This window comes from Cucurbita maxima, unplaced genomic scaffold, assembly GCF_002738345.1.
Source record: "Cucurbita maxima cultivar Rimu unplaced genomic scaffold, Cmax_1.0 Cma_Scf00029, whole genome shotgun sequence".
Classification (NCBI taxonomy): domain Eukaryota; kingdom Viridiplantae; phylum Streptophyta; class Magnoliopsida; order Cucurbitales; family Cucurbitaceae; genus Cucurbita; species Cucurbita maxima.
This window is the reverse complement of record NW_019272045.1, coordinates 2,123,402-2,143,138: the sequence shown is the minus strand read 5'-3', so window position 1 is coordinate 2,143,138 and position 19,737 is coordinate 2,123,402. Positions and strand designations below refer to the sequence as shown.

The following is a 19,737-nucleotide window of genomic DNA, read 5'->3' as shown; positions in this document are numbered from 1 at the left end:
ACTACTAGAAGATATTATCTGCTTTGGCTCGTTACATATATGTGTTAGTCTCACGATATTAAAACACATCTATTGGATAGAAGCTTCTATACTTTTATAAGAAATATTTTATTCTCGTCTCCAACTCCTACTTGGGATCTCAAAAATCCACTCTCTTTAGAGAACCAACGTCTTCGCTTATCATTAAACGACGAAATTCTAAAGAACAAAATTTTTTATTAGCTCCGACGTAACCTCTACATTTTTGGGTCGAAGAGTAATATTATAACTTTTATAACGATAGATGCATTTTTTAAAAATTAAAGAAAAAGAAGAACTAGATGTATTGTTTTCGTAGGTAGCTAAGAAGAGGAGCCGGTTGGTTCGGGTGAGTGGCAGCAAAGGGCGAGTGAGAGAGCGACTTAATCTCATCTTCCACTCGCCCGTCTCATTGGTTTCATCGACCTTCTCCCACCCTCTTCCACCCGCCCCCTGCAACTCCCTCCTATTTCCTTCATTCCCCCATTGACGGACCCTCCTAAGCGCTCTCTCTTGAACCACAATGGCTTCCTCGGTCACTTCAGCTTCAGCAGTCGCAAAGCCCACCTGCCCATCTCTTGCTCGCTGCTGTATCAACCACAAGAGCTCTCATTGCGCCCTGTCTTTTCGGCTCCCCCACACCCCCAAACTCAGAATCTTCACCAGGGTATGTGCTAATTTCTGCCAATTCTGGTCGTTTTTTGTGTTGGGTTTCGATTTATGACTGTCCTGGTCTGTGAATTTGTGGGTTTCTTTTGAATTCGTTGGTGGGTTAATGTGTACTTGCTGCTAATTGGTTTTGTGACTGGAAGACTGTTCTTGGAGGATTCGTTTGGAAAGGGATTTAAAAGAATGAAAGAGAATCGTAGATTAAATGCATATAGTTGAGGGGTAAAATTACTGGAAATGTGTACAAAACCAACTCCTACAACTTCTCCAATGCTTTGTAGTTTGAGAACAGAAGCAAGGATACGTTCAGAAGCTCCCAAAGCTTTAAAGGTGTGGATATACTTAAGGATGGAAAGGGAAAGTGGGACCTTTTGAGTAGCCATTAAAAAGACTATAATCAGTGATAAGTTAGTAAGTAGTTCTCCGTATTTTGTACTTTCTTTCCCTGAATTTCCACAGTTTAGTAAAGTTTATTTATGTCTATCTATGGTCTATACGCGTTCAAATCTCCCTGTCGTGGTCTTTTAGGTTGTGAGATTCCACATTGGTCGGAGAGGGGAGAGGGGAACGAAGCATTTCTTATAAGGGTGTGGAAACCTCTCCTTAGGAGACTCGTTTTAAAATCGTGAGACTGACGGCGGTGCGTAATGGGCCAAAGCGGATAATATCTGCTAGCGGTGGGCTTGGTTTGTTACAAATGATACTAGAGACAAACATCGGGCGGTGTGCCAGCGCGGATGCTGGGTCTCGAAGGGGGGTGAATTGTGAGATCCCATATCGGTTGGAGAGGGGAACAGAGTATTCTTTATAAAGGGTGTGGAAACTCTCCCTAGCAGACGCGTTTTAAAACCGTGAGGCCAACGGCGATACGTAACGGGCCAAAGCAGACAGTATCTGCTAGCGGTAAGCTTAGGTTGTTACAAATAGTATTAGAGCCAGACATCGGGCGCTATGCCAACGAGGACGCTCAAGGGTGGATTGTGAGATTCCACAATAGTTGGAGAGGGGAACGAAGCATTCCTTACAAGGGTGTGGAAACCTCTCCCTAGTAGAATTGTTTTAAAACAGTGAGGCTGACGGCGATTTGTAACAGACCAAAGCGAACAATATCTGCTAACGGTGAGCTTAGATTGTTACAAATGGTATTAGAGTTAGACACCGGGCATTGTGCCAGCAAGAACGCTCGGGGGGTGGATTGTGAGATTCCACATTCGTTAGAGAGGGGAACAAAGCATCATTCCTTATAAGGATGTGGAAAACTCTCTCTAGCAGACGCGTTTCAAAATCGTGTGGCTGACGGCGATACATAATTGACCAAAGCGGATAATATCTACTAGCAGTGGACTTGGACTATTACAAATGGTACTAGAGACAATCACCGGGTGGTGCACCAGCGAGGATGCTAGGCCCTAAAGGAGGGTGGATTGTGAGATCCCAGATCAGTTAGAGAGGGGAACAAAGCATTTTTTATAAGGGTGTGAAAACCTCTCCCTACAGATGCGTTTTAAAAACCTTGAGGGGAAATTCGAAAGGGAAATCCCAAAAGGACAATATCGGCTTGTGGTGGGCTTGGGGTGTTACAAATGGTATCAGAGCCAGACAACGGGTGGTGTGCCAGCGAGGTCGCTGGACCCCGAAGGGAGGGTGGATTGTGAGATCCCACATTGGTTGGAGAGGAGAACGAAGCATTTTTTTACAAGGGTGTGGAAACCTCTCCCTAGCAGACACATTTTAAAAACCTTGAGGGGAAGCCCGAAAGGAAAAGCCCAAAAAGGACAATATCTGTTAGCAATGAACTTAGGGATGTTACGAATGATATTAGAGCCAGACACCGGGTGCTATGTTAGCGAGGATGCTGGGCCCCAAAAGGGGGTGGATTGTGAGATCCCACATCGGTTGGAGAGGGGAACAAAACATTCTTTCTAAAGGGTGTGAAAACTTCTCCCTAGCAAATGCGTTTTAAAACTGTGAGACTGACGACGATATGTAACGAGCCAAAGCGGACAATATCTGCTAGTAGTGAGCTTAGCCTATTATAGATGGTATTAGAGCCAGACTAATTGAAAACTCAAGACGCAATTGTACAACTTATAGAATAAATCTTGTTCAAGTACGGTGGTAATTTTTATGTTTTTATAGAACTATACCACCTCAGCTAGAACCCTTTTCGATGTCATACCGATAACTCTTTGTTGTGATTACGCATGTTATATAAGCGTTACGTCGCAGGGCGTGCAGCCTGTTCGTAAGCATTCAACTCTCATACAAGCACAATTAAATGAGGTATGTATGCTTATATGAAAGCTTTATTACAAAAGGATTTTCTTTGTTCAAGTATTGACTCCTTCCTAACATGCTGTTCTTCAAGTCATCCATTTCATTGAAGGATACTATGGATGGAAGTGCTAAATCATTGAGTGATGAATCTTCTAAACCTTTGGCAACGGAAGAATCAATCTCTGAGTTCATAACTCAAGTTTCAAGCCTTATCAAGTTAGCTAGCTCAATCACTGAACTTTTCCTCTACATATGGCTGTGGTTTAACATGTTTCTCCCTACTTGCAGGCTTGTTGATTCAAGAGATATTGTCGAGTTACAATTGAAACAGCTCGACTGTGAAGTGACAATACGTAAAAAAGAGGCCTTACCTCAAGCACCACCTCCTGCTGCTGTTCCTATGATGTATGCGGCCCCGCTCCCACCCCCGCCCTTGCCCTCGGTAGCACCACCAGCTCCTGCCCCTGTGCCTGGTCCTGCTGCACTACCAGCACCTGCTTCTCCAGTTTCAAGCTCACCATCTTCACCTCCTGCTGCCAAGTCAACCAGTTCATCTCTTCCACCTCTCAAATGCCCTATGGCGGGCATGTTCTACCGTAGTCCCGGGCCTGGAGAACCGCCATTTGTTAAGGTGAGTTTCTTTAGTATAGTAAATGGTATTTCGAAAATCTTTTGTTGGAGCTTTTTTTGAGGAGTTCTTCTTATAGGTTGGAGATAAAGTACAGAAGGGACAAATCTTATGCATCATTGAGGCTATGAAATTAATGAACGAAATTGAAGTAAGATTTTCTCTCTTTATACGTTTAGATCTTGTGAATGTGAAACGTTATGTTGAATTTTATCATCCTTATGGAGCATTGATTAATGTTCAACCAGACTGCTTGCTATCTCCTTGTCTTCCCTTTAGTTTGATATCATGTTCTTCGTTTGATTTGCTAACAGTATATTCCTTACTTTCCATAGTATTGTCTACTGATGTGGGTGTATGTTCGAAACAGTATTGGATTCACATAAACTGAAAATTTTACTGTTTATAATAGCCTGATTGTGGGTGAAACAAACCTCTGATTCTCCTATGTAGTAAAGAATCACCTGTCTTGTTATGTTTCAAAGAAAATGGATGCGACTAGATCTTGGGAAAGATGGAGCAATAATTACTGCAACACCCCAAGCCCACCGCTAGTCGATATTGTTCTCTTTGGGCTTTCTCTTTCAGGCGTTTCAAGGTTTTTAAAACGCGTCTGCTAGGGAGAGGCTTTCACACCTTTATAAAGAAGATTTTGTTCTCCTCTTCAACCAATGTGGCATCTCACAATCTACCCCCCTTCAAGTCCCAGCGTCCTCGCTAGCGCACCGCCCGATATCTTACTCTGATACCATTTGTAACACTCCAAGCCCACTACTAGCAGATAGTGTCCTCTTTGGGCTTTCCCTTTCAAGTTTCCCCTCAAGGTTTTTAAAATGCGTTTGCTAGGGAGAGGTCTCTACACCCTTATAAAGAATGTTTCGTTCCCCTCTCCAATCGAGGTGAGATCTCACAATCCACCCCCTTCGAGGCCTAACATCCTCGCTGGCACCCCGCTTGATATTTGACTCTGATACCATTTGTAACACTCCAAACCCACCGCTAGCAAATAGTGTCCTCTTTGAGCTTTCCCTTTCGGGTTTCCCCTCAATTTTTTTAAAACGCGTCTACTAGAGAGAGGTTTCACACCCTTATCCCTTATAAAGAATGTTTTATTCCCCTCTTCAACCGAGGTGGGATCTCACAATCCACCCCCCTTCGATGCCCAGCGTCCTTGCTGGCACACCGTCCGATATCTGACTCTAATACCATTTGTAACACCCCAAGCCCACTGCTAGCAGATATTATCCTCTTTGGGCTTTCCTTTTCGGGCTTTCTCTCAAGGTTTTTAAAATGCGTCTGCTAGAGAGAGGTTTCCACACTCTTATAAAAAATGTTTCGTTCCCTTCTCCAATCGAGGTGGGATCTCACAATCCATCCCTCTTCGAGGCTCAACATTTTCGCTGGCACACCATCCGATATCTGATCTTGATACCATTTGTAACACCCCAAGCCTACCGTTAGCTGCTAGCTGATATTATCCTCTTTGGGCTTTCCTTTTTCGGCTTCTCCCAAGGTTTTTAAAATGTATTTGCTAGGGAGATGTTTTCATACCCTCATAAAGAATGCCTCGTTCCCTTTTCCAACCGATGTGAGGTCTCACGATTCCATTAATTATGAGTTAACATTTGTACAAACAATATATGGTGAACAAATTCAGATCTTACCCACTATAGTTTGTTTCTTACTCTTTCCATTAGGACTATTTACCCCTGAGGATATATGTGAATCAGTAGTAAATCCCCTATAGTACTGCCTAAATATCCTATGACAGACATGTTGAGTTTAAGTCATATAGAGGTAAATCTCCATGCATAATGTCGTCTGGTGGCAGCTACCCAGATCATTTGTTTCAGTCAAACTGGCTAATGTCTGCTCTTCCAATTTTATGGGATGTCTCTGTAGGGACGACTAATGTCTTCTCTTAAAAACTTCTAATTTTTCAGGCCGATCAATCAGGGACCATAGTCGAGGTTATTGCAGAGGATGGGAAGCCCGTTAGTGTCGACACGGTAAGTAGTTCTAACCATTAAAGTTATTGTAATGGATGGATAAACTGTTTCCTTATGGTGTTGTATTTTGTTGTGGTTTCTTTGCAGCCTTTGTTTCGCATTCAACCTTAGATGAATCTTGTTTCGTTTAACACAAGTCGAGTTAAGCTGAGTTTGGGAGGCAAATTGAGTTTCCAAGCAAGTTCAGGTTGTGGATTAGTTATGGTAATGTCTTCTTTTCTTCTTTAATTGAGTGTAATCAGAGAGAGATTGTGTTCATAAATGACAATTCCTTTTCCAGTTTAACTTTGGTTGTGAAATCAGATATATATATATATATATTTAACCCTTTGCTTATTTGGTACCTTCTTTGCGTTGATGAAATAAGGATTTCTTCCTAAGTTGAAGCTGCTTTATGCATATCCAAGAACCATATGTTGCTTTCTTCGAATCGTAACGAAAATATTAGAATTTGGTCTCGTTTCATTACAATTGATTGTGTTCATCACATTTGCAATGGGAATCAACGCCTCGATTATCAACTCTATGTAAATCATGACTTTTTCAAATAACGAACAAAGTTGGATAAAATGGTGTCAAACCCAAGAAGAAAATAGCAATTTCCGACTTATATGGAATAATGAGAGCTAAATCCATATGTGGATTGATATCAGTTTCTAGATTAACGCATTTGTAATTATTGGCCATTGGTCGTATTTGTGAGCGATATGACCAATGTAAAAAACAATGGCCTTACGATCTCCAAGTAAATAGTGTCCAAGAAATCTCATTTCCATTGTGTTTGATTTGATTTATATCACAATGGGAGGTGATGTTCATTATGTGAACTTAGTTCTTAAACAATGAAGCCTACGATCCTATAAACTTCAAAAGAAATGCAGTCTCTAAAGCTGATTCTTTACAGTGCAAATACCTGTTTTCCTCCACTATGTCTGTTGTTATATTGAGAATTACTGGACGTTTTGGATCATAAATACTGTAATCCCGCACTCGAGCAATCCATTTTGCAGCTTCCCATACCCCAAATCTGCACAAGACAGAGAGATAAGTGGATTGAACATCATAGAATGACTGGAGGTGAACAATGCTACTTGATGAATGTATGAAACAATGAGTTGATCATGAGTTTATAAGGAATACATCTCCCTCCATTGGTACGAGGCCTCGAGGCCTTTTATGAAATGTGAGAGTGAGATGAATTCTAACACAGATAATTCAAACAAATGCAGTGTTTTGAACAATGATTTGCAAACCATTCTTCTTTTTAGAGGAAGAAACATGGACAAGGATGCGTTATAGATTTATTCAACAATGAATTTTCTTCCAAGTGTGTCCCTACTTGCTAGAGATTTTAATGAAGTAATAACTAAAAATAATTGGATACTCCGAATAACGTGTTCAGAGCATGTTCGAGTAATGTCAGTGTCCAATCCTGACATTTTACTCGATATAGTAGGTAACAACTTAAGCCCACCGCTAACAGATATTGTTCTCTTTGGGCTTTCTCTTTCGGGCTTCTCCTCAAGGTTTTAAAGCGTGTATACTAGGGAGAGGTTTCCACACCTTTATAAAGAATGTTTTGTTCTCCTCCTCCCCAACCGATATGGGATCTCACAATTTTCCCCCTTTCGGGACCCAACTTCCTCACTAGCACTCATTTCCTTCTCCAATTGATATGGGACCCCACAATCCACCCCCAATTGAGACACAACGTCCTTACTGGCACACTGTCTCATGTCCACCCCCTTTGGGGCTCAGCTTCATCGTTGGCACACCGTCTCATGTCCACCCTCCTTCAAGGCTGCCTCTTTGCTGATACATCGCCTCGTGTCCACCCCCTTTGGGACTCAGCCTCCTTGCTAGCACATCACCTGGTGTCTAGCTCTTATACCATTTTTAATGGCCCAAGCCCACCGCTAATAGATATTGTCCTCTTTAGGCTTTCCCTTCCAGCCTTCCTCTCAAGGTTTTAAAATGTATCTACTAAGGAAAGGTTTTCACACCCTTATAAAGAATGTTTCGGCTAGCATATGAAAAGAAAATTACCGGGTATTAAAGGACGAGGTTATCAAAACAGCTGGGTAGGCAACATCCTTCTGTATGTTATCATACGGAGAGTATCTGCAAACTGCATGAAAATCATCTATATCCTCCTCAGGGTATCCAAATTCTTCATAGTCAGCTGGTGTTAGTGGTATAATCGGATGAAGGAGTGTGTTTACTGGATCTAGAAATGGAACCTGGTACAAAATGAAAGATCTAGTAAAAATAAAATGGACCAAAACTAAAATTACCCACACCCTTTTGAAGAAAAGTTCTTTTAAAACAAACTGATTATAGTAGAAGAACAAAATCTTATTAAAAGGAATCTTTCCATCCAACTTTAGAACAAACATATAAAATGCAAGAGAAATAATGCAGAAGATAGAAGCATACTTTCAAAATAGCAGATCGAAACAATTCTGGGCATTGATTGATAGCAGAAGCAACCATAAATCCTCCAGCACTATAGCCCCAACCAGCAAGCTTCTCCTCATGTACAATCTTTCTTTCAACAAGGAATTTAGCACACGAAATATAATCTTGAACTGAATTAAACTTCTTTGTACGCCTACCATCATGATGCCACTTCTTACCCCCACCACCTCCACCTCTGGAAGCAAACAAAACAACAGGGAATGAGATGCCAAATTCGAGATATAGAACTTTTGATGGAATCTGAAATAAGTTTAACTTTCATAAGATGAATTAAAACCATTTCCAAAGTAAGCTGTTTATCATAGCTAAATCAATAAAAGGTTCAAGCCATGAAGTCATTCAGAATTCAAGGAAGTATAAATGCTTACGAACCTAACATCAGCATATGCAATGACCCAGCCACGATCAAGAAGGCTTTTCAACTCGCTGCGCCACCGTTTGTCAAGTGGCTCACCATAAGCTCCATGTACATGAAGTAATCCAGGGTTTTCATTTTCTCTTTTACTCTTGTAAGAGTATACGACCGTTAAAGGAATCAAAACTCCATCATGTGATGAGACGTTGAAGCGTTCACAAGCATAAAATTCAGAGAGGGTGTTCCACATCTGATCATCATCGAAGTTGGCTTCACCCGTAGAAATCTCCGACTCATTAGATATTTTTGCTGATGCTGCTGCAGAGGAAGTCGTTCCATAAAGAATTCGTGTTCGTTCATGAAGAATGCTTTGCTGTTGAATGATATTCCACTTTCCATCTGATAGGTTATAATCAACCACAGCATCAGGCATCTGTTTGAAAGTTAAATAACAATTAATGGGCAGCAAACGGTCAGACATTATTACATTTGTCCTGAAGTCTAAGTAGGTTAAGTTCTTATAATCATTACATTCCAAAGGATAGATATCATTCTAGTTCATATTACTGATTCTAGCAACCAGCAGTTCTAGTTTTAACAATAAAGACGAATCAAACTGCCCATCAACACTCCATAAGATATGATAATCGACATAACTTTTACCATTAAGCAATCTACAATTCATTTTCATAAAGTTTGGTGCCTCAGCCACTATACAGTTATGAGCAACCACGTGCGTTAAAACAATCTTAAGAATATACGAACAATTGAAATTCACATACCACAGGTGATGAAATGGTAAATCGCATTGTTGATGAATAAAAGTCGTAATTTGGTCCTGAAGAAATCTGCGATACGTGCTTAGGAAGAGGCAGAAAATGTGGTTCAAGCTCTTTGAGATTGATCGATCCCTGGCACATAAAAAATGACAGATGAAGTAATAAATAATGGTAGTCAAAGGCCTGCTTAATTATATGGTAACTGCTAGTGTTGCTGCACATTATATGCAACCAGAGGCATAGATAGTAAGTCCTAAAATTCCAGAAATTAGACCTTTCCACCAACAGGCAAGGGTAGCCGAACAGCACAGAGTCTAAGTTTCTGTCCTTCCCTAAGAATAAGAACCAAATGCGTGTGACTGAAATCGACATCCAAAATCACCAAGTTTGGGTCATCAACAAATACATTCTGCACCACATTAGAAAATTGGTTGCTTAAGAAGAAATTCTGGACTACGAATCATCAAGATGGAGAAAAGAACAACCATTTTCATGAAAATGTTGAAGTTTTTGGATCATTCAGAGTAAAAGGGGATAAAAAAGGACAACAAGTCCCAATGCACAAAACCAACCTCCCATGTTCTTGAAGTAGATTCTACACTAAGTGGGCTACGAAGAAGATAATGAGAATCTACTGCTTCGTGACCTTTATTAGCATCCGTAAACAAGTAAAGCACTCCTAGATGATGTTCCATTATGCAATGAGCTAATCCTTCACACTCCCAAATTAACTCCATACGAGATAATGGATCGGAAGCATCAATCAGAAAGACCTAAAATGTAGGGTTCACAATAAATATATAATTGCAACTGACATTAGTACCAACTACGAAGTTCTTAAGATGTCATACATACCTTGGAAGATGTAGGAGTGAATCGATTAACAGTAACAAAATTAAAGTCTTTTGTGTGTCTAATATAAACATGAACATCATCATCTGGTTCTTCCAGAAGCAAAGTATCTTCATCAGTTGATCCAATCATGCTACAATATAATCTAAACGAGAAAAAAGAAAAAAAAAACAAGCATATTCCATCTCATTTTCACAACCATAGTCAATATGGGAAAAAAAAACTGAAGAATACACTGATAAGGAGTAACTGTGCATTACCAACCTACATGGTCTTTTATTTTGATCAGTAACGACATAGAACAATGCTTGGCCGCCTTTGGCCCATGCCAAATTAGAAACTCGATCCACTTGAGGCTTACTACATAAAGAACCAGAACTCAAATTCTTTACAGACAATCTGAAGTAGTCATTGTCCTTGTCATACATAGTGTATGCAAGAAAGCGATGATCAGGAGATACTTCTGATAGCTCCTCATAGGCATAACCTACAATAATTATTAAGAGGGCGAGATTCAACATGCTTCAAATATAAAGGGGGAAAAGTAATGGCATGCGGAAACTATAATCAGAAACCAAGCTCTTCCTCTTGCAGATGATTGCTTCATTTCATGTTATGAGGCAAAACAAAGTTCATCACGCAGCAGCATGAAATAGAATTCTCTCAAAATGATTTGTTTTGAAGTGAATCCACTCCTTCCACAAACACTTTTGAGAGAAGCATTTGTTCCTGTTGAGGATTGTTGGGAGGAAGTCCCAAATTGGTTAATTTAGGGAATTATCATGGGTTTATAAGTAAGGATTACATCTCCATTGGTATGAGGCCTTTTGGGAAAACCCAAAGTAAAGCCATGAGAGCTTATGCTCAAAGTGGAGAACATCATACCATTGTAGAGAGTCGTGGTTCATAACATGGTATTAGAGCCATGCCAATAGAATCCTCAAGTGTCGAACAAAGAAATTACTAGCCTCGAAAGTGTAGCCAAAAGTGACTCATGTGTCGAACAAAGGGTGTAATTTGTTCGAGGGCTCCAAAGAAAGGAGTCGAGTCTTGATTAAGGGGAGACTATTCGAGGACTACATAGACCTCAGAGAGGCTCTATGGTATACTTTGTTCGAGGGCTCCAAAGAAAGAAGTCGAGCCTTGATTAAGGGGAGACTATTCGAGGACTACATAGACCTCAGAGAGGCTCTATGGTATACTTTGTTCGAGGGGAGGATTGTTGGGAGGGAGTCTCACGTTAGTTAATTTTGGGAATGATAATGGGCTTATAAGTAAAGAATACATCTCCATTATATGAGGTCTTTTGGGGAAACCCAAAACAAAACCATGAGAGCTTATGCTCAAAGTGGACAATATCATACCATTGTGGAGATCCGTGATTCCTAACTGTTCCAAGACCATTAAATCACTTTTAACCACACATTATAAAATATTCTGATAATTAGTTTTAATTGGCCAAAAACATCTAAAACTCATTTTACATACCTTACAATGATAATCCTGAATCCCACAAAAGAAATTTTTTAACCAAAGGGAGACAGAGGAGGATCAGGGAAAAGATAACAATACCTCCGAATCTCTCAGCTTCTTGATTATAATCAAGCAACTTCTGCTCAATTTTCTTGCCGGAAACATAATCAAATCCAGCTGAAGGAGATTTATTAGAAATGAACTCTTCATGTAAGCTCGCTAATCTGCGACAGAGAACTTGATACTGCTTTCCTTCTTCGACTCTTCTATAATACAACCTGCGGCGATTGACATTCGCCTTCAAAGAGATCAACAATAATTGAGGCAAAGAGATTGATTCTAATCGGCATGAAAAACATTAACAACAATGCAAAGAGTTCATAACCAAAAAACCCTACCAAGGACCCAAACGAAGTGGAGGAGTCGAGAGGTCAAAATCCAAGCGAGAAGCCATTTCAGATTGAAGCTTACTCTGGAGTCGTTCTGTGTCAGCCATTACAGCCTCCACATACTTCTCCTCCTGCTCCATGTAAACGTCCATATGCCGCATCGCCACCTTGTCGTTCAAGCTCGACATCCAACTGTACGGATCCTCCCAAGTGATGTCATGCATAGTGAAGCTCTGTGGCTTCTTTGGAGGCTTTGGCGGCCCCGGTGGTGACGGTGGCTGCGGTGTCTTTGGTGCCTTGTAGTGGAGGCATCGCCGAAGAGCGCCGTGAAGATTAGAGCGGCAGTGGCGGAGGGCTGCACGAAATTGGCTCATTGCCGGAGTTGCTCATAAATGTTAGGGAGGGTTTATATGGGGTTTGAGTTAAGTTTATTATCATTATTTTTTTTTTTATTTGAATTTTGGAGTCTCTCCGACCAACCTAGATTGAATTAGATTAGATAACCATCTTGGGTTGGGTTAGATTAACTCCATCGAACAAAATGAGTTCAATTTGGGTTTCAGGTTCAGTATACAAATGTTCGAGTTGACCTGAACTAAACCGATAATATATACATATTACCTCGGTTGGTTGTCCTCGCAAGTAGCTCCTCGCCTGGCCATCTTATATAATTTTTTCATATACCTCCTATAATTTCTTGTCATACAAATAAATAAATAACAGTGATGTATGGTTCGGGTTGGGTTAGGTTGAAAGTTTGTTTTTTTTACCGAACTTAAAATTTTTCACAACCCAACTATCTATTTTTGAGTTAAGTTGTCGGGTTAAAAAAAAAATTAAAATTTTTATTTATCATCTTTCATAATTATTATAGCATAAATAATATTAAAATAAAGAAATAAAAACAAGTCCAACATTTGAAAAGGCCATTATGGGCTTTGGAGTGGGCTCAATTTCTGAACTAGGTTGAGAAGATCCATATTTGTCTTCGTTTAAGACAAGTAAATAACATGATCATGTCGCAAAGAAATGTGGGGACAATCTTTGTGAGATCCCACATCGGTGGAGGTGGAGAGTGGAACAAAACATTCATTATAAAAAGGTAGAAATCTCTCCTTAGTAGACACATTTTAAAATCGTGAGGCTGACGGTAATACATAACAAGCAAAAGCAGACAATATCTGTTGGCGATAGACTTAGGCTATTACAAATGATATCATAGCCAAACATCGGGCGGTGTGTCATCGAAAATGTTGAGCTTCCAAGGGGGTGGATTATGTGATCTCATACTGGTTGGAGAAGGAAATAAAACATTCCTTATAAAAGTATAGAAATCTCTTCCTAGTAAATGCTTTTTAAAACCATGAGGTTGACATGATACGTAACAAGTCAAAGCAAACAATATCTACTAGAGGTGGGCTTGGGCTGTTACAAATGGCATCAGAGCCAAACACTAGACGGTGTGCCAATGAGGACGTTAGGCCCCTAGAGGGGGTGGATTGTGAGATCCCACATCGATTTGACATTTTTTACAAGATTGTAGAAACTTTTCCTTAGTAGATGAGTTTTAAAACCGTGAGTCTGACCGCGATACATAACGGGTTAAAGCGAACAATATTTGCTAGCAATGAACTAATGCTATTACAAATGGTATCAGAGCTAAACACCAGGTAGTGTGCCAGCGAGAACATTGGACCCACAAAGAGGGCGGATTCTGATATCTCAAACCGGTTGGAAAGGGAAACGAAACATTCCTTACAAGGGTGCAGACACCTCTCCCTAGTAGACGTGTTTTATGGCGATACGTAACGGGTCAAAGCATACAATATCTACTGGCAGTGGGTTTAGACTGTTACAATCTCGATAACGTTATAAAATACAAAATGAAGTAAGTTAGGATATGGTTGTCCGAGCATGAGAGAGAACGTAAAATATATTTATCAAAACCAATGCCTATGTTGGAGCCAATGCAGCAGGGCTAATTATCTTACTTAATTGTACTATGAAAACCCATAAACAAGAGAATTAACAATATTAATTAATGATAAAATGCCCATTGGTGACCAAATTTACATCAAGGAAGGATGATGATTAGTTTAATATTAGAGTAAAATAGTGATGAATTTCTTGAAGACTGTCATTGATTGGAAATTGAAACTATTATTTTTGCATAAAATAATATAAATTAATTTCTCTTTCATTATTTGAAATAATTAACTATACTTATTATAAGTACATGTGACAAAATCAATGTATAGATTAAAACATTTACTTATTAATATAACATAAGATTATGAGTTTCTATGCAAAGAACTCTACTCCCAATAATTTCCTAAACCCTAAAAAACCCTTTTTCCTTCTCCAAATTTACGAACAAGTTGGATTTCTTAGGTATGTTTTTCTACAAAATTAAGGATGGAGCGTGTTGCCTTTTATCTGGTAGACAATGAGAGAGATACCAGGAGGGCAAATAGGCAACACGATCCTACTTTTGGCGTAAGATTAGAACGTTATAGTATACATGTCATCAGGGGTTTTCAATAAATTCAAGCAGAAACGACTAAACCCCGTAGTCCTTATAGGGTTGAGTTACTGAAACTACCCATGACATGCATGTAGCAACGATTTAATCTTATGGTAGACATACGTAGGGTTGTTACAAATGATATCAAAGCAGAACTCCTCCCTGGTTCGAGAATGAACCAATGTGTAAATTGGTGGACGTGTGATGCCCGAGTGAAGGAGCGATACATCTTCCTTTTCGGTGGCTCGTCATAGGAGTTCCAAAGTTGAGTATGCTCGACTTGGAGCAATTCTATGTTAGTTTGCGAGGAATATTCTTCACTCTTCTCTAAGAGGCAATTTGTTGAGAATTGTTCGAGTCCCGGAAGATCATTGATATATATTAGCAAGAGACGCTATCTTCATTGGTATGAAACTTTTTAGAAAAACCCTAAAAAAACTAAGTTGGGAGAATGTTAGGCAGCTCATTGTTCTCATCTTTTCACCCACTCTCTCCTGTCGGGTTGAGTCAAACTACAACTCACAAATTTCGTTATATTTAAATTAAATAGACACAAAATTATCGAAGTCCAATAATTGTATAGACATGAAGAAACCAAAAAATTTAATGAGACAGCAAAGTAGGATATATTTTTTTATTTTATCATTATACTTTTGACTTATATTCATTAGTGTTCGTACTTTTAAAACGTCTATTTTGAACCTCATATTTTTCTAAAAAAATATTGTTTAAATTTTAGCTTTTCAAAATTCTAAACAAAGACGATATTACATTAAAAAAATTACGAGTATAGTGTCGCGGGGTAAAATCATTTTTTAGTCCATAAACTCTCGAGAAGGTAATAATTTGGTTCATAAACTTTAGTTTATAACAAATAAATCCACGTACTTAAATGCTTGTGTTTATTATTCAACTATTGAGACTTTGAAACTCTTGTAAACATATTGTAACAGTTAAAGTTTATCGTTAGCAGATATTGTTCGATTTGATCCATTACATATTTCCATCAGTCTCACAATTTTAAAACGTGCTTACTAGGGAGAGATTTTCACACCCTTATAAGAAATTTTCCGTTTCTCTCTCCAATCAACATATCGAGTTTCTACATACATTTGTAAGATATTTTATTAAATATGAACAATAATTTTTACGATGGGGACAGAATCGTTACAAATTTGAAAGTACAGAGAATGAATTGAAATAAGATCGAGAAGTAAAACAAGAAAGGATGGCAATTTTTGCAAAATAGAAGGACTAAAAAGCAAAAAAATAAAATTAGTAATTGGGAAAAGTTTAGTTTTATTTTATTTTTAATTTAAATTAGAGGAAATTAAATTATAAAAGTAGCAAATCACGAGGAAATTAAATCCTAAAAATAGCAAATGATACAAAGACCAAAGATGGAAAACATCGCCTTGTCGGAAGGAAACATGTTGAGCCGTACGATTGATGAGTTGGCATTGCCAACCAAATCCACGGCTCCTTTTCTACCTACGTGGCAGAGCCGACCGAGCCGAGTCGAGCTGAGACGAGAGTAAAGCCAGCGTCCTCGGTTGCCGACAAGGAGTACATGGATCCACGTGGGATCACGAGGAGTGTGGGGACCACAAAGAAGCGCACGTGTCAACCACCGACGTCCCATCCAGTTGACCGTAGATTGCGGGATCTTTGTACGGCCTTTATTTTTTTGCTTGTGTGTCCCCAGGTGGGGGTGCGTGTCTGCTTCACGGTTGAAAATTTTAATTTAATTAATTTATTTATTTTTATATGACATTTATTTTTGTAAGTTTATATTATCGGTTTTCATCCGTTACGTATTAATATGAACCAAGAGACATCAATCATACAATATACTTCAACGAAGATGCGAAGAAAATGTTGTTGAAATTATCAAAAAATATTTCAATTCATGCTATATTGAAGAAGAATGAAGTTTTATTGTTATATATTTTGAGTGGATTATAATTTAGAGTTATTGTATTTCATTAATATATTCGAAGACTTTAAGTTACATTTACATAATAATTAATTATGGTCATAAAATATGAAGGTTACAACTCGGGGAATGTCTTTAATAGTTTCATTTTGAAGCTATATAAAGTCATGTATATTGTATTTGTAAGGAGACTTGGAAGATATAATACAAGAAACATTTGTGCTTTATTTAGCCAATGACTAAGTTTCTTTGTAGTTCTATGTAGTTTAGGTTGCATGTAGAATCATTCAAGCTCGACACTATCAATCTTGCTTGTAGAGTGATTTGAATCTCAAACAAGTGTTTTTGCCTTAAGATATTTGACCAATAAGAATCATTCAAGCTAGACATGATCGATCTTACTTGTGAAGTGATTCGAATCTCAATCAAGTATTCTTGCCTTGAGATATTCGATCAACAAAATAATTCGAATCTTACTTCCGTTGTAGTGATTTTCGTATCATTTGGTATCAGAGTTTTCCATTAGGTTGATTTCATATCACGTATCGTCGTCAACTTTACAATTTTAAAACGTGTTTATTATGAGGGATTTTCACACACTTATAAAAAAATAATTTGTTCCGTAAGACCTCGTAAAAATTAATATTAACGAAACGAGAATAATTTTGTAACATCATTATAAACCCTAAACCCTAAAATGCATGTATGATGTATTAGCATTAGCATATTACATGCATTAGGCATTTTACATTATAAACCCTAAAACATGCATTAGCATATTGAATCCTTTTGTTACCTTATTTAAGACTTTATCTCATATTAAGGTTTAAAAAAAAAAAAAAAAACTCTTAAATAACATTTTAAATTTTCAAAAATAGTAATACACTCCCATTTTAAAAGGTTTCATTAATATTTTTAAACCTTTTTTTTTTGTAAAAAAAATACCGGTATCATTAGTATCACGTTTCAAAAATACTCATGAACTTTTATAAGATGTCGACAGACAATTTTCTTTCATATATTGACCGTAAGAATTTTAATTTTTTTTATAAAGGTAAAGGGGGTTAAACGCAATTTTTTTTTTTTTTTTTTTATAAAGGTATTAACGAATTTTTTTAAGTTCGAGAATACTTCTAAAACAATATTAAAAGTTTAATCTTTACTGAATGTAAAAAAAAACTGAATTAGACGAGAAGTTAAGTGTTTTGAATGTTTTTCTTTCAAAGTTAACCGAGACGGTTTTCAAAGTTAATCGACACCAACGTTGTAATCATTGTCACGTCGTTCTAGGTAAATATTCCATTTTTTTTTAAAACATAGTTATTTTTATAATTTAGCATTTTTTTTAAGCACCAAAATCATAACAAAAGTAAAAAAATAAAAAAAGTTGGGGACTTTTGTATTGTACATGCCCTACAAAATCATAACACAAAATAAAAATAAATAAAAAAGCATTTTTTACATAAATAAATATATAAAAATTTATAGAAATTCAGTATGAAAAAAATGCAAGAGTTTGTTCCCACACGTAGTCATATCATGTAAGACTATTAATATTTGTGTATTTAAAAATAATTTTAAAAATGGATCATATGCTTAAAAATAACGTTTTTTAAGTTTCAATTAATCGAGACATTATGAGATAATTTAATTGCAATGATTATCTGGTGATTCAAAAAACTGTTATGAATCACGGATCTCCACAATAGTATGATATTGTCTACTTTGAACATAAAATCTCATGACCTCATACGAATGGAGATAGTATTCTTTGATTATAAACCCATGATAATTCCCTAAATCTCGACTCCTTTTTTTTTTTTTTTTTGAAGTCTTCGAACAAAGTACACCCTTTGTTCGATATTTTAGTCACTTTTTGACTATACCTTCGAGGTTTACAATACTTTGTTCGACATGTGAGAATTTGTCAATTTATTGGCATGACTAAGTTTAGGACACGACTTTGATACCAGATATATAGATGAAGATGGTAATACAGTAACCTTGTTCAATGATGATGATCTAAATGACATGATGAAGCCTTTCCGAGAAACCTAAAACAAGCTATGAGATTATGCTTAAAGTGGACAATATCATAGTGCAGATCCAGTAATTCCTAACACAATCCAACCTAATTCATACCGTTTGGATTGAGAATCTTATATATATATATATTATTTTTATTAAAAACAAAATTTTGAATAAATGACTCGAACCAATCAAACTCACTCAACCCAATTATATTGTGGTCGGATTTGGCTGTGTACATTATTTAATAAGAGTTATTTATATTAGGTTGATAGCAAGGTTAAAGAGAAGACAAAGTATGAAAAGACGTATCACGTAACCGTCCCTGTAAGCAGCTTCATTTAGTGGTGTGTAATAAATGTATTAACCCGACCCGACCTAACGAAGCCCATAAACACCTTTACTTCATTTAAGTTTTTTAAAAAATTAATAATTTAAAAAACATGGTTTATTTTGAATTTGAAACTATTGAATATGATTTTTTTTTCAAATATTTATGCACAAAATCAGGCAGGAAGGATAAGATGTTATAATTTGCACTTTTAATGTTATATATATATATATATATAAACTGTCATATCATTTGAAAGGGGAATTAAAAAAAAACACATCTCATATGTCTAGTCGAAAAGAATAAACATGAGCTTCTACCGATCTCTTATTTATATCACAAAAATAAATTAAATTTCGACGATAACATGATATTGTCCACTTCAAACATAACTCTCGTGACAATAGAGATAGTGTCTCTTACTTATATACTTGTGATATTCCTCTTAATTAGCTAACGTTAAGCTCTAACCATCTTGTCAATCTTAAATATTGTACAACAGGTTGGAAGAGCACCGCACGTCACATGGTATCCAGTGCACCCGGGAGGTCCTTGAAAATCTAGAGGACGACCGAGTGTCTCCCACGCCCGGTTGTACTCATAACCACATCAAGTCTCCAAGATGAACAACCTCTTGAAAAGTTAGCAAAATGGCTTAGGTTAACATATATGAATGACGTTCTTTCAAACTTAATACAAGAGAACGTTCCATTTGCTGCTACGTCATTCTAGGTCATCGTTACATCAATTTTTCATCGATTAAATTTATAAATCATCTCCTAATTACAATTTCAAGAAGCAAATTAATAGGGGATTGTGTTTCTTTTCATCTTTTCCTCAATAATTACAAAAAGTTTCCTTCTAATCAATGTTATGTTCAAGAATGAATGCCATAGGGAAGAGTTTCAATTATTTCAAGACATGGGGGATGTGGCTGTCTCTTTTTTTTTTTTTTTTTTTTTTTTTTTTTTTTTTTTTTTTTTTTTTTTTT

At 37.4% G+C, this 19,737-nt stretch overlaps 2 protein-coding genes across 4 annotated transcripts; one reads left to right on the top strand and one right to left on the bottom strand.

Annotated features, from left to right (window-relative positions):
- The first annotated feature begins 345 nt into the window (after positions 1 to 345).
- Positions 346 to 5,935, top strand: LOC111465633 (biotin carboxyl carrier protein of acetyl-CoA carboxylase, chloroplastic-like). Of its 3 annotated transcripts, none has more exons than XM_023110114.1 (7): positions 347 to 685; positions 2,917 to 2,970; positions 3,074 to 3,180; positions 3,253 to 3,595; positions 3,672 to 3,743; positions 5,536 to 5,601; positions 5,689 to 5,935. In XM_023110114.1, exons 1-7 carry the CDS (start codon positions 542 to 544, stop codon positions 5,710 to 5,712), a joined length of 810 nt encoding a protein of 269 aa, XP_022965882.1. In that variant the 5' UTR covers positions 347 to 541; the 3' UTR covers positions 5,713 to 5,935. The 3 variants fall into 3 exon arrangements, with proteins under 3 accessions (XP_022965883.1, XP_022965882.1, XP_022965881.1); XM_023110113.1 differs by having other exon boundaries at positions 348 to 685; positions 3,056 to 3,180; XM_023110115.1 differs by lacking the exon at positions 2,917 to 2,970 and having other exon boundaries at positions 346 to 685.
- A 406-nt stretch (positions 5,936 to 6,341) lies between these two features.
- On the bottom strand, positions 6,342 to 12,336 carry LOC111465437 (dipeptidyl aminopeptidase BI). The gene is made up of 11 exons (XM_023109813.1): positions 11,937 to 12,336; positions 11,638 to 11,816; positions 10,330 to 10,552; positions 10,069 to 10,210; positions 9,786 to 9,986; positions 9,488 to 9,622; positions 9,217 to 9,345; positions 8,452 to 8,867; positions 8,038 to 8,254; positions 7,648 to 7,841; positions 6,342 to 6,628 (listed from the first exon to the last, which is right to left on the bottom strand). Exons 1-11 carry the CDS (start codon positions 12,299 to 12,301, stop codon positions 6,451 to 6,453), a joined length of 2,379 nt encoding a protein of 792 aa, XP_022965581.1. The 5' UTR covers positions 12,302 to 12,336; the 3' UTR covers positions 6,342 to 6,450.
- Positions 12,337 to 19,737: the final 7,401 nt, after the last annotated feature.

Excerpts from the sequence above, each read along its gene's own strand:
- LOC111465633 (XM_023110113.1), top strand. The coding sequence starts at position 542 with ATGGCTTCCTCGGTCACTTCAGCTTCAGCAGTCGCAAAGCCCACCTGC. Across the intron at positions 3,181-3,252 it reads CAAGTTTCAAGCCTTATCAA|GCTTGTTGATTCAAGAGATA; the intron begins GTTAGCTAGCTC and ends CCCTACTTGCAG. Across the intron at positions 3,744-5,535 it reads AATTAATGAACGAAATTGAA|GCCGATCAATCAGGGACCAT; the intron begins GTAAGATTTTCT and ends CTAATTTTTCAG.
- LOC111465437 (XM_023109813.1), bottom strand. The coding sequence starts at position 12,301 with ATGAGCCAATTTCGTGCAGCCCTCCGCCACTGCCGCTCTAATCTTCAC. Across the intron at positions 10,211-10,329 it reads CAAAATAAAAGACCATGTAG|ATTATATTGTAGCATGATTG; the intron begins GTTGGTAATGCA and ends TTTCTCGTTTAG. Across the intron at positions 9,623-9,785 it reads CTACTTCAAGAACATGGGAG|AATGTATTTGTTGATGACCC; the intron begins GTTGGTTTTGTG and ends AATGTGGTGCAG.